This window comes from Erpetoichthys calabaricus, chromosome 10 (assembly GCF_900747795.2).
Source record: "Erpetoichthys calabaricus chromosome 10, fErpCal1.3, whole genome shotgun sequence".
Taxonomy (NCBI): domain Eukaryota; kingdom Metazoa; phylum Chordata; class Cladistia; order Polypteriformes; family Polypteridae; genus Erpetoichthys; species Erpetoichthys calabaricus.
Genome location: NC_041403.2, coordinates 22841513 through 22856482, shown reverse-complemented (window position 1 = coordinate 22856482; position 14970 = coordinate 22841513). Strand labels below are relative to the sequence as shown.

Here is a 14970-nt window from a genome sequence, read left to right as displayed (position 1 = left end):
CCTCTGGTTACGACATCTCGACATACGATGTTTCGAGTTTATGACGCTCACTCTCATAAAAACTTAAAAAAGTTGAGATGTGAGTGTTTTGGCTTACGCCGTTAGCATCGAACTTATGGACTACATAGGCGTATGAGTGAGGGAGTTGGCAAACTAGTTTAGTTGTGTGCGGCGGAAGTATGCGGCGTATGAGTGAGGGAGTTGGCAAACTAGTTTGGTTGTGTGCGGCGGAAGTATGCGGTGCATGAGTGAGGGAGTTGCCGAATTAGTTTGGTTGCGCACAGCACAAGTGTTCCCTTTGTGTTGCTTTGTTTGGCGACTTTTTGGCCATTATCATGGCTCCTAAATGAAAGTCAGAGTCTTCAGATGGGAGTGCGTCGAAGAAGAGGAAAGCCATCATGGTGGAAGTGAAATTAGACATTGTAAAGAGATCAGAAAAAGGAGAATCAGTGAAAAATATTGGCTACGTGCTAGGCCTTAGCCACTCTGCTGTAGCAACAATTATCAAGGATAAGGATAAGGTTCTCCTGCCTCTCCAGCGTCCTCATCCCAATAGGTCACTCTCTCCCACCTTGCCAACCATAGGAATAAAGGTAAGGAATATTTTTTTACACTCATTTTTTGTCTTTTTTCTGTTACTACAATACAGTGTACAGTACAGTACCTGTATATTTATGTTCTTTTCCTTTGTCTGTGGCTTAGTTGTGTTTTTATGTTCTAGATTATGATTTTACAACTGTGTTAGGATAGGTAAGTGACTTAGGCTAGGGTGTGTTTTGACTTACACCAAAATTCGGGTTACATCACTGTCATAGGAACGGAACTGTGTTGTAACACGAGGACCCCCTGTAGCAAGATTAAGGTGCCAAAACGTGCATGTTTATTAATAACAACAACTGCCATTGTGCAAAGTGGACAAATTTATAAATTCATAATAAATAATTTCTAAAACCAAAGTTACCAGGGTTACAAAGCTAAAATTAATAAATGAAACACCCTTAAAATCAGTAGGAGGAATAAAAACAGTGGAGCAATCTTTCAAAGTCCCACTGACACTCAGTCCGTGGATGGAGACCATCACAACCATCGCCACTTACCCGATGAATAAATTAGCGACTTTCTGTTTGCTCATCCACCCCTTCCTCACACCTCATTGCTTTCAAAATTTACAAGTCCGCAATGACTTCTCTCATCTCCCCTACACTCTGTAACCTCAGACTCATGAGTTCTCACTCCAAGCCTCCTCCCTCAGTACCTGCAAGGATCACTCCAGCTCACCATCAGCACCCCCACTCCTAACTGCAGTGGAACAGGCTTAACATGGTTCTTCCAAGAAGGCACCCCATTACTAATGGAGGAACGATACGTTCAGGCCCTTCATCATTTATCTCCTACACTGATCAGTTTCACCAACAATACTTCTGCCCCTATATCTTTCTCCGTCTCCTTTACAAACTCCATATTGATTGATGCTCTTTTTCCCAACACCCCACTGCATTACTCAAGCGTTCTTTTACTTAAACAGTACCCCACTTTGGTACTTGACTCGTGAAGCTGTTAATTCGTGCGGTGGCACTAATCACCTCCTTGCATGTGTCTAGCTCTACACTCATTAAAAGCACCACTTTAACTGCACGATTCCCTGAGTAACCTGCACCTTCCACTTACAATCATCACACACCGTGTCACACGCAGAGTGTCACAGCGATAGAGGAATAGAAAAACTAAATGGTAGAAGGGGTGCACAACGGAGAACAGCTAGTGTGCGTACACTCCCACCCCTGCGAGTGACCTGTCACAATCCTACTTGTACTTCATTACCAACTAGATGAAATACCCAGCGTTGCCCGGGAGGAAAATAAAGTGTTTTTTTTTTTATTGTTTGAGAAAAATCTAATAAAAAAACCCCCACAACTTTAAAAATAAAAATAAATGAACAAACAATAAAGACTCACTAATGTGCTTCTTTTACTGTCTTGTATGTATGTCATCATTCAGTTGATGCTCGTAACCGGCCAAAAGCAACAAGGGCGCAGCGGTGCTCAAACATAAAGAATGCTGGCAGTCACCTCCAGTTCGCCCACTGGTGGTTGTTTCAAGTGTCAACTGGATGATAACATGCATATAAGGCCGCAAGATCACCCCACCCTACCCAGAAGGGGGTGAGTTATGGTTGATTTCACCCAACAGTATTTTAAGTTGACCAATGAGAAAAATGTGTACCAAGTTTCATGAAAATTGCTCCAGCCGTTCGGAAGTGATGCTGGAACATGCATACATACATACACACATACATTGACTTTTATATACTGTATATAGATGAGTCACTCAGACTAGTAAAAAAGCAAAGAAAATGTTTTACCGATGGGAGGTGTGCAAGTGACAGACATACAGATAAACTCCGGATTGCTGAAAGAAAGGTTATTTTTCATTCAAAAATCGGGTCTAAATGCGATCTTATTTTAATTACAGGTGCAGCTTCCTCATTCATCATAGGCCACGTGAAGATTGATTGGTCCACCTGGGGGGAGTTTGCCTTGGGCTTGTTTTCTGTCGTGGATGCTGCAGCCTTGTATGTAATGGAAGTCACCACAAACATTTGGATCTGCTATGCCGGATATGTGGTCTTTAAATCATCATATATGCAGCTAATAACAATTTGCACGTAAGTTTTAATTGAAGCTGTGGTGACTCTTAAGATTTGTAATTTGCTGATAAGATATTTATAGCTATACTAGGGGGTTTGCCCCCTGCTCGCGTTGTGAAGAAGTGGGTTTGAACGGACCCCAAGGAGACGCGGTTGCTCTTTCGAAACCCTCTCTTAAGCGGTAATACAACGGGAAACAAATACAGTTTTTTTTTAACTCCTCTTTGCTCGATCAGCTGCTGGATTGCTGCTGCTGCTGTTGCCGTGCCGTATGATCTGCATCTCACATGGAGCTTCAAACATTTAAAAGCCTGTACAGCAGCTGTCCTACTCTTTGTCTTTTATTTCCGGCCCCAGGCGTGGTTAAATCTCTTGTCACAATGTCTCGTCTTGTGAGACGTGAGTTCTTGATATTTTTTAGTTTGTAATTTAAAAACGGAATAAAAATCTGAAAATCTAACAACAACAAATTCAATAAATTCTGAAAAGAATGATACCAAACATATATATGTAGGTTTTAAAATAAGTCCGATTTAAAGCATGACATAAAACATGACATAAAAATATCACATAAAATTGTTGCACAAAATTGTTAGGATTTTATATATAGAGAGTAGACTAGCAACAGCACCCAGCATTGCCCAGGTAAGTAATTTTAATACATTGGCTGCTGGACCGTTTATTACCAGAACTCTGGAGTAGATCTGTGCATTTGAGGTTAGTAATGAACTCTGTCAAAACATGTAAAAATGTAAAGAAATGTATTAGACGGTAGTGAGACCAGCTATGTTATTTGGGTTGGAGACGGTGGCACTGACTGGAAAGCAGGAGACAGAGCTGGAGGTGGCAGAGTTAAAGATGTTAAGATTTGCACTGGGTGTGACGAGGATGGATAAGATTAGAAATGAGGACATTAGAGGGTCAACTCAGGTTGGATGGTTGGGAGACAAAGTCAGAGAGGTGAGATTGCGTTGGTTTGGACATGTGCAGAGGAGAGATGCTGGGTATATTGGGAAAAGGATGTTAAGGATAGAGCTGCCAGGGAAGAGGAAAAGAGGAAGGCCTAAGCGAAGGTTTATGGATGTGGTGAGAGAGGACATGCAGGTGATTGGGGTGACAGAACAAGATGACGAGGACAGAAAGTTATGGAAAAAGATGATCCGCTGTGGCAACTCCTAACAGGAGCAGCCGAAAGAAGAAGAAGAAGAAGTTCTGTTATCAATAGTAGTTGTGTCAAAATGTAAAGAAACTGATAATTACTTTATTTTCACCAGCAATATGACTAAAAGTCTGCATTTGAAGGAGAGTCCTAGAAATATGGCACCACGCAGAGTACAGACTTAGAAGCACGTGGACCACAATTATAACAACTTTCTTTGCACCCTCTATTATGTTTGTTAGTTGATGATTGTCTGCACTCAGTGAGCAGCACAATGTCCATGCAGTGATGTCCTTAAAGTCATGATGAGTCGGACCCCTCGTGATGAAGATACACCTTTGGGACTGCTATCTGCATCTGTGCAAGAGCTTACAGAGTTCCACATCATCCAATTGATTGTCAATATCTCAATCTCCGTCATTATCATCAAAATAAATTTAGGTGTTTTTTATGCCTTTTTTTGCAATGGCATAACCACGGATTGTCTGTTTATAGCACTGTTTTCCACTATCTGATGCCACCAAAAAATCCTGTAGCTCTCCACTAGATAGCAGCACTATACTAAATACCTGAAACTCGTCAGTAAAGCTCACCAGTAAACTGGCTGTGTCTGTAGTAACTGGATGCTGACATAGAAGTTAAATCGTAGTTTGACAGGATCAATGAGATATGACTTAACTCGTTCAAAGTGTTAAGCTCTGGTCCCTTTGTGTGCTAGCTTGGCTTCAGTCTGTTCTGGTGTTTCACTTGCTCTGAGCCATCAGGTGGTACTGTTCTTAAAAGGAAACTCACCCTCAAAGGTAACCCAAGGATCAAAATTTTAGGTTCTAATTTAGTCTATTGTCTGTTCTCCACAAAGTGGGATATGTGTGCAAAATTTTGATGAGATTGGATGAAAGGTGTGGAATTGTAAAAAGGACAAACACACCCAAACAGTTTTATATATAATATTACATTTTTCAATGTTTCAAAACTCCATTTTAAATGGGCAGTGTGGCCGCAAGGTAGCTGAGGCATTGCACTTTACAGCTGCCAATGCGATCCATTAGTACAGAGTGAAATCATCACCAATGAAATGTCTTTCCTTTTTCTGGAAATTAGTTTAATTTATTATTACTACAATGTGGAATCACAATTTTGGAAAAAATTTAAAATGTTGCAGAAGCAACTTACACAACACTAGCTGTCAGGGTGCTGTCTATCATTTTAGGGGACTGAATAATGGAATCTAAATGTGAACACGGAGGCATCGCCCTCTGTACGTGTGTTACGCTCGTGTATCTGTGGCACATTCAGAATTCACTAGATTGTTGAGGGCACCCAGGATTAGTACAAAGCTGAGATTTGAAAAACCTGTCGCTATATTTAAATAATTTGCGCTAAAAAGGCATTATTGTTATTCAAAACATATTTATTCTTGTTAAGCTTTCAGATTGCGACCAACATTAGCATGGAACGCTATGCATTAATGTTTGGAATCAACAACTTTGTGGCATTGACTCTTCAGACGATACTGACGGCGGTGGTGATCGACACAAAGAGCATCCATTTAAGCATCACTCAGCAAGTAAGTTTATCAAATCATAGGTCAGTCCGATTTAATTGTATATAGCATCCGTCCTATCTATCTATCTATCTATCTATCTATCTATCTATCTATCTATCTATCTATCTATCTATCTATCTATCTATCTATCTATCTATCTATCTATCTATCTATCTATCTCAAATAGTGGTTTTCATAGTGATCTATTGTATATAGTGTCTTTCATTTCTTCCGGGTCCCTTTCAAACACCTTTAAAATAATACATACATTAAAATTGACCTGGACATTTTTAACAAATCTATCATAATGTATGCTTATCCAGGATAGTTTCAATGTAGTCAATCAACAAAAATAATAAAATAAATACAATAAAATTGTGCTGATGGGGCTGGAACATAATTGCAAACCAAAACCGTATCATTAAGGACACCTGCTGCGATACTCTAAATTAGCAGACAAGAGAAGCAGCAAAAACGTAACTTCATCAAACAAATCCTAATTATTTAAAACATGTCTGCAATTATACAGTATGTCCGTAAAAATGATGTGCTCAAATTAAAAGTTAGTGTAGCTTGTAGCTGCGTTTTTCAGTGTTTCCAAAATTCTTCAGTTACTAGGAAGGTCCTGGCATCAAGTATGACACATAAATAAAGATCCCACAGTCTAAGTGTCCTTGTTTTAGTGAAATTCAAAGCCAAACAGTTCACACAAAAATGAGGAGAAAAGTTCACAAAGTACAGACAAAAAGGAAACAACTTCTTCCAAATGATGTTTCTGTTTAAGACAAAATCTTTAAGTTTCTGTATATTTTTGTTTAAATTTATGCTCATGGTTATGCCTGTGTACTTTTCCTTTTTCAAGTTCATTCTAGTCTACATTCTAGTCTATCTGTTTGTAGAGTTATATCGAAATACAGCAGGATATTAACAAAGTTCCATTAGCATAACTCGGTAATACAGACTCCTCCATTATCTATGTACCTGGTGACCTGTAGAGGGCACATCTGCACCTCATACACCCAGACACAACTAAACCAGTCAGTCATGGGTTCAAGGAGAGAAGCTTTTATTCAAAACAATATACCTTCTACAGGTTTTAGTCACTGGATAAATAAGTCACAGTTCAGTTCCATTTTGCTTGTTTTCTTTTCTTTCTTTTTATTTTCTTTTCCTCCTCTATTATCCTCCAAGCAAGCCTTGTCCACCTCCACCTGACACTGACTTCTGGATGAAGTGGGGAAGCTGCCTTTCAACCCAAACCCTGGAGAACTCCCAGTGCAACAGGACTACCACCTGAAAGTGTTTCAGCAGTGTGGTGGGACCTCTCCATAACAGGGAATAGCAGCTCCCCCTTAGCAGCACCTGAAAACCCCAAAAGGGCTGCCCAGCCCTGCAGGTGTCCAAACAGGGGAGACATACCAGAGGAACACTGCCAATGGGTGTAAAGAGGGAACACAAAGCCTTGGGAGGCAGTCACCCTCTGGCTTTCCCTCATGATACCTTCCCAACTAGGAAGGTCGAACTAACCAGTCCATGTATGCCCTTCCTTTATCATGGCTTCCTTGGTGGATAAGGAACCATCCACCACAATTGGGGTGACAGTCAACCTGTGTCTTCTAGAGGATGGGGCATCAAGATCTACCGCATTTTGAAGGGGTATAAAAAATGAATGAAGCTATCTAAAAATAAAATTGTATATATTTCTGAAAAGTACATAAAACATAGTTTTGTTTTAATGGGTTTTAAAAATCATATCAGACAAATGGCGGCCATTGTTGGCAATGCATTGCCTGAAGACACTCCCGGAAGTTCTCCATCACTCTCTGGGTCATATCAGGTAGAATGGCATTGATTTCCTGTCACATAGGCTTAAATCTGGTGACTGTGCCGGTCACCTCACGTCTCCCCTTAAAGAGATCAAATGCCCAGGGAACATCGTGTTGTGTGAGCTGTGGCCCCATCCTATTGAAACCACACATGTTCTGTCCTAGGTCTGCCAGGTGATTTTCTTCTCAGTGTGGACCCAGTTGCCTGAAGGTTAGAAATCCATAGCAAAATCATTTTTGATCTGGTACCGATGCATTTCAACTGAGCGCAAAGCATGTACGGAATGCTTTCTGTGTCGCTATCGCAGAATGGTTGTAATGAGACCTACCCCACCTCTCTACCCACACTACAGCCCGCAAAGATCTCCCTCGAAATGTGGGAGATCTTTATGTCCCACCCTGTATGACAAGCTAAAACTTACATTCCATTGTCATTAAGCAACACACGAGTTAAACTTTAACAATAACTTACTCAGATTGGCTCTTGCATAGGTCAAAGGTATTATATGGTATAGACTTTTTTAAAAACTAGGGGGATTTTCCCCCTGCTCACAACGCTCGCCAATCCCCCACTTTCGCTTTGCACTAGCTAATTCACGTCTCTTGTCACTCCCATATGTGGATTTCACTTTCGCCAAACAACAAAACTTTTAATTCTCATGGATAGGCCACTTTATTAGGAAGAAACACTACAGGTGCTGGTCATAAAATTAGAATATCATGACAAAGTTGATTTATTTCAGTAATTCTATTCAAAAAGTGAAACTTGTATATTAGATTCATTCATTACACACAGACTGATGTATTTCAAGTGTTTATTTCTTTTAATTTTGATGATTATAACTGGGGCGGCACGGTGGCGCAGTGGGTAGCACTGCTGCCTCGTAGTTGGGAGACCTGGGGACCTGGGTTCGCTTCCCGGGTCCTCCCTGCGTGGAGTTTGCATGTTCTCCCCGTGTCTGCGTGGGTTTCCTCCGGGCGCTCCGGTTTCCTCCCACAGTCCAAAGACATGCTGGTTAGGTGGACTGGCGATTCTAAATTGGCCCTAGTGTGTGCTGGGTGTGTTTGTGTGTGTCCTGCGGTGGGTTGGCACCCTGCTCAGGATTGTTTCCTGCCTTGTGCCCTGTGTTGGCTGGGATTGGCTCCAGCAGACCCCCGTGACCCTGTGTTCGGATTCAGCGGGTTGGAAAATGGATGGATGGATGGATGATTATAACTGACAACTAATGAAAGTCCCAAATTCAGTATTTCGGAAAATTAGAATATTGTGAAAAGGTTCAATATTGAAGACACCTGGTGCCACACTCTAATCAGCTAATGAACTCAAAACATCTGCAAAAGCCTTTAAATGGTCGCTCAGTCTAGTTCTGTAGGCTACACAATCATGGGGAAGACTGCTGACTTGACAGTTGTCTAAAAGACGACCATTGATACCTTGCACAAGGAGGGCAAGACACAAAAGGTCATTGCTAAAGAGGATGGCTGTTCACAGAGCTCTGTGTCCAAGCACATTAATAGAGAGGCGAAGGGAAGGACAAGATGTGGTAGAAAAAAGTGTACAAGCAATAGGGATAACCGCACCCTGGAGAGGATTGTGAAACAAAACCCATTCAAAAATGTGGGGGAGATTCAAAAAGAGTGGACTGCAGCTGGAGTCAGTGCTTCAAGAACCACCACGCACAGACGTATGCAAGACATGGGTTTCAGCTGTCGCATTCCTTGTGTCAAGCCACTCTTGAACAAGAGACAGCGTCAGAAGCGTCTCGCCTTTGGACTGCTGCTGAGTGGTCCAAAGTTATGTTCTCTGATGAAAGTAAATTTTGCATTTCCTTTGAAACTTAAGGTCCCAGAGTCTGGAGGAAGACAGGAGAGGCACAGAATTCATGTTGCTTGAGGTCCAGTGTAAAGTTTCCACAGTCAGTGATGGTTTGGGGTGCCATGTCATCTGCTGGGGTTGGTCCATTGTGTTTTCTGAGGTCCAAGGTCAACGCAGCCGTCTACCAGGAAGTTTTAGAGCACTTCATGCCTCCTGGTGCTGACGAACATTATGGAGATGCAGATTTCATTTTCCAACAGGACCTGGCACCTGCACACAGTGCCAAAGCTACCAGTACCTGGTTTAAGGACCATGGTATCCCTGTTCTTGATTGGCCAGCAAACTTGCCTGACCTTAACCCCATAGAAAATCTATGGGGTATTGTGAAGAGGAAGATGCAATACACCAGACCCAACAATTCAGAAGAGCTGAAGGCCACTATCAGAGCAACATGGGCTCTCATAACACCTGAGCAGTGCCACAGACTGATCGACTCCATGCCACGCCACATTGCTGCAGTAATCCAGGCCAAAGGAGCCCCAACTAAATATTGAGTGCTGTACATGCTCATACTTTTCATGTTCATACCTTTCAGTTGGCCAACATTTCTAAAAATCCTTTTTTTGCATTGGTCTTAATTGATATTCTAATTTTCCGAGATAGTGAATTTGGGACTTTCATTAGTTGTCAGTTATAATCATCAACATTAAAAGAAATAAACATCTGAAATACATCAGTCTGTGTGTAATGAATGAATCTAATATACAAGTTTCACTTTTTGAATGGAATTACTGAAATAAATCAACTTTGTCATGATATTCTAATTTTATGACCAGCACCTGTACATTTCCCTGATGGCAACACGAATTAGACAATTTACAAATCTCCGACTTAAAGTTTAAAGCCAAACAATATCTACATACTTCTGTCATATCACCTATGTCCATATATTCGATTTCTTTTCGCTTTTACCTTTTCATCAATATCGCATTGAATTTTGATTCCATGTTTGGAATACACTGTGACAACGCAACATATAACTGCCAGTGAGTGAATATTGTTTCTTTCTCTATAGAAGAAATGTGTCTGACAATAGCATTCACACAAATGAGAAATGATTGAGCTGTGTGCGTGGTTATGTGGGCAGGACTTTTTCAAGTCTCTTTGCATAAGCTCTTGTCTCGCGGGGCTTGAAATTTTCTCTCGCGTGACTTCACTTTCACCAAACAACAAATCTTTTAATTCTCTCAGATATGTCACTTCATTGGAAAGAAACACTGCTTTTTTTCCCCTGATGGCAACACAAATTAGACGATCTACAAGTCTCAGACTTAAACTTTAAATCCGAACAATATATTTGATCTCTTTTCACTGTTCCATTATTTCATCGAGTAATAATTTCTGTTTGTTTGCGCTAATGTGATTTTTACTATCCATTTTTTGAGACATTCGAATTTTCATACTTCCATTATTTCTGACCTGCTCTGCATGTGTATTTCGTGAACGTTTTTGGAATCTTTTAATTCTCGTGAATACACCTCTTCATTGGAAAGAAACACTGCTTTTTTTTCCCTGATGGCAACACGAATTTGACAATCTACAAGTCTCCAACTTAAAGTTAATATCCAAACAATATATTCGATCTCTTTTCTCTATTATCTATATTTTCTGTTTCTTTACACTAATGCAATCCTTATTTTGAGATTTTCGAATTTTTGTACTTTCATTATCTGCTGACCTGCTCTGCATGTGTACCGCGCCAACATTTTGAATTCTTTATAACGTTCTACTTTGTCTTTTATTTTCGGCCCCAGGCGTGGTTAAATCTCTCGGCACAAAGTCTTGTCTCGCGGGACGTGTAAGTGTCTCTCCGAGTAGATCACGTCTCGTCATCTTCCAAGATTTTTTTTATAATAGAGAGATGTATGGTTTGTATTTTTATGTTAAATTAATCTTCTAATTCTGTCATTTGTTTTGTAAGTCAAGTCACTCAAAGCTTCTGATGGCAGTGTGCAACAACGTTATTAAAACTTCTTAAATCCCAGCTAGCTGATCTGTTAATAGGATCAGAAGGCATCCATCCAGATGGAACTGATGACGACTGATGATATTCATTTAATAAAGTAAAAAGGTGGTCACTGTAATAAATAATTTTCGATTTTTTATCTCTTTCACAGTATTTCATCTATGGCTGTTTCTTTTCCACTATTGCTGCAATCTTCTTAATAAGAGGGATTTATATACTGATCAATAAGAAATGTGTCTGCCAAAGAACTGATATCAACAACAATGTCATCGCAATTGTCACTGAGTCGTCACAAATCACCAGTCTGTGAAGACCCTGAAGATGCATATATTGTATTACATTACATGCTGTGTTAAAACAGCAGGGGATTTAGATGTGAAAGTGTTGGATGTCATTAATGTACCGACATTTTCAAATTGAAATTAAAGCATATATAATATAAAAAGGTTAATTACCATGCTGAAAAGAGAAGAAGGTAGACAACAAAGTTTCAGCTGTATAGCCTTCATCTCACCTGATGACGGAGATAAACCTGAAACACTGGTGAGCCGCAGTGGCTACAGGTTTTCATTCCAACCCAATTGCTTAATTAGAAACCAATCATTGCAATCTCAGACCTTATTTAATTTTATGGCTTGTTAGTCTGTGCAATGTAAGGCTTTTATATCGTAGATTTTTTTCCTTTCCAAGGATATCATCCAAATGATTTGAAGCCTAAAACAGATCATTTTCAGTCTGTCACATTTTTCTATTAAGTGTTTTATTAAATCAAACCGTGCATGATGAACACACACAGATGTAATTGGAAAAAAGCTAGCTGGAGAACTGCTGGCTGCTTTGTCTTTTACATCTTATTGCTAATAAGGAGCAATTAAAACACTGAATGCAGCAGTTTAAGATTGAAATAAGCAATTAAGGTTGGAGAACCTTAACAAGCGAGACCACTAAAATGAAGCATCAAAATGTCACTTAAGCAATATGTGCTTCATCAGCAATAATTGAGTTCTCGTTAAGGAACTGGGTTGGAACAAAAACCTGCACATACTGCGGCTCACCAGGACCGACGTTGCCTACCCCTGGTGTATATAATAAATAGAAATACACACACACCCCTAGTATGTGTATAAATGCAGTGGGGGAAATTTGTTTTTGATCCCCTGCTGAATTTGTAAGTTTGCTCACTTATGGTAGTTTCATTCTAGTGGAGAGAGACAGAATATCAACCAAAAATCTAGTTTCACTGGCAAACTTAAGATGGGCCTGTACCTGTGACTTCTTGAGCAGGGGGGGCCATGCGGGTGCTGCAAAATGTCAATCCATTACGGCGTAGTGTGTTATCAATGGTGTTCTTGGTGACTGTGGTGGTGCCAACTGCCTTCAGATCATTAACAAGCTCCTACCATGTAGTTTTGGGCTGATACCTCACCTTTCTCTTGATCATCCTCACACCATGAGGTAAGATTTTGCAAGGAGCTCCAGACTGAGGGTGATTGATGGTCATTTTATATTTCTTCCATTTCCAAATAATCGCACCAACAATTGTCACCTTCTCACCAAGCTTCTTGCTGATGGTCCTGTAGCCCATTCCAGCATTCTGCAGGTCTACAATCTTGTCCCTGGTGTCCTTTGACAGCTCTTTGGTGTTGCCCATGGTGGTGGAGAGATTGGAATGGAAGAAATTGATTCTGTGGACAATTGTGCTTTATATACATAACGAGTTGAGATCAGGAGTATCTGTAATTGATTGATTGTAATATGTGTGGCACATGGGCACACAGCCAATCTGTGGGAGCCAGAATTCTGGCTGGGTTGTAGGGGATCAAATCCTTATTTCTCTCAATGACATGCAAATCAATTTATAACTTTTATTTAATGTGTTTTTTCTGGATTTTTGGTTGATATTCTGTCTCTGTCCATTCAAATGAAACTACCATAAAAATTAGAGACTGTTCATTTCTTTATAAGTGAGCAAACTTACAAATTCAGCAGGTCAAATACTTATTTCCCACACTGTATATATATATATATATATATATATATATATATATATATATATATATATATATATATATATATATATATATGGAAGAGAAGGTCTGTGATACGGTTTGCATATTTGCAGCTGGAGATCCACAAAGGGAGAAAAGATGAATCACGTATCATAAAGTAGTTTTTATTCCTGAGCTTTCAACCCCTGCCAGGGGTCTTCATCAGAGAATAATGCTTAGACTTACAAGAATCAAAGGCAATATATAGCAAAAAATAACAGGGGGGTGTGTGGTGGAGGTGGCTAAGTCAGTGTGATGGTATTGGGTGTAAAGTCTTGTTTATTATGAATATGTTCTTCTTAAATTTGCATATGCTTGATTTATGTCCAAGTGTCTGTTGATGGTGTTCTCATTTGATAACCAGGATTCGGCCAGCTCTCTGGTACTTTTAGTACAGGCCTTGAATTTTACTTGTACATTGTCCCAGTTAAATGTATGTCCTGTTCATTTAGTATAGACCAATGACAGATAGTCATTGCTATTGCTATCCAGCTACAGCAATGTGATGATGATGATATGAAAGCAGCGGTGCATCAGTGGCTACTCGCTCAACCAAAAACATTTTTCACTGATGGCATTAAAAAGTGGGTACGACGCTACAAAAATTGCATTGCAAAGGAAGGTGACTATGTGGAAAAGTGATGTCATTTGTTTTTGAAATTCTTAATAAATAAAATTAAAAAATGGTGCGGAAATATTTTGAATGTCCCTTGTACATATAAAACAGAAACTACCTGGGTTACTCAGGTGGAATAAAAAGCAAAGTCACTAGACATTACCTAGAGGAAAAAACATTGTCCTCAAACAAATAAACCACCAAAAGTTCCAAAAGTGCCTAATAAGGGCACTTCCTTAATAAAATGCCTGCACTTTCACTAAATCAAGTTTTCTAAAGGAAATGTTATGTAATGAAACACAGCCAATTATCTGTCTTTATACAAAATGGGAATCTGTGCAAAATTTGTCAGAGGTGGGCTCAACTGATATAGATTTGCATTCCGGTACAATCACACCAACAAACAATCAGCTTTATGTGTTAGAAGATGCTGTAATTAATGTTTACTCTGTTTAGGGAAGGCTCCGCGTTTTTATAACTACAGAGAAAGAAAGAAGGTGCGTGCGCAGGGGGAGGGAGGAGACAGGAAGGAAGGGGTTGTGGGGGAGGTGTGTAGTGACCCTAAAAAAACCAGCAGGTTGGGGAAGTTTTCATGGCTGTTCTGTCCAGTTCTTGTTTAATAAACTCAGCATTTTTGGAGCACCACGTTTTCCAGCACTTGTATTGTGTCTCACCATCCTTAGTCGCTACAATATATTTAAAATTCTCTTTATTGCCACATGCAAATAATAATAATATGAAATGCTACCACTATGATTCTCTCTACACTTTTAAAAAATGTTTTCTGGGTTCTCCCAGAGTAACCATACCTTGAAGACATGAGGAGAACCAGATATTATTTTTTTCTCAGTGACACCACTAGATGGCAGTCCAACCTTTTCAGCAAGAAAACACCAAGACTGGTTTACACAGTTCTGAATGTTATATTTCTTTATGAAAGCACTGCACTTGCCTCATATTAATATTGCTGCTATTGTATAACATACATATACATACATAATAAATGCACACATATATGAAAATATATATTTATATTGTAAGAACAAGACGATACAATAAGGAGTGTTGAGGCACCTGTGGGTAAACCTCATATAATTATGTTTTAAAAGAAAAACAAAACACTATTAATTGCATTGAAGAAACGTCTTTTCAGAGAGGAGTCTTGTTCTGACTGACTAGAAGATAACAGAGCGTCTGCTTAAGTAGACTTCAGGCAGGAAGAGTCAGGTCCAGACAGCCGGACATCAGCAGTGATGTCAGTGGTGGAAAAGCCGTCAATCTTCCGG

At 39.8% G+C, this 14970-nt stretch overlaps 1 protein-coding gene across 1 annotated transcript in view; it reads left to right on the top strand.

Moving 5' to 3' along the window:
- Positions 1-11347, top strand: part of LOC114658660 (thiamine transporter 2-like) — a 37899-nt gene extending 26552 nt beyond the window's left edge. Inside the window, 3 exon segments of the mRNA XM_028810687.2 lie at positions 2473-2665; positions 5232-5373; positions 11172-11347. Coding sequence (XP_028666520.1) covers positions 2473-2665; positions 5232-5373; positions 11172-11330 — 494 coding nt within the window. The 3' untranslated portion in view covers positions 11331-11347.
- Positions 11348-14970: the final 3623 nt, after the last annotated feature.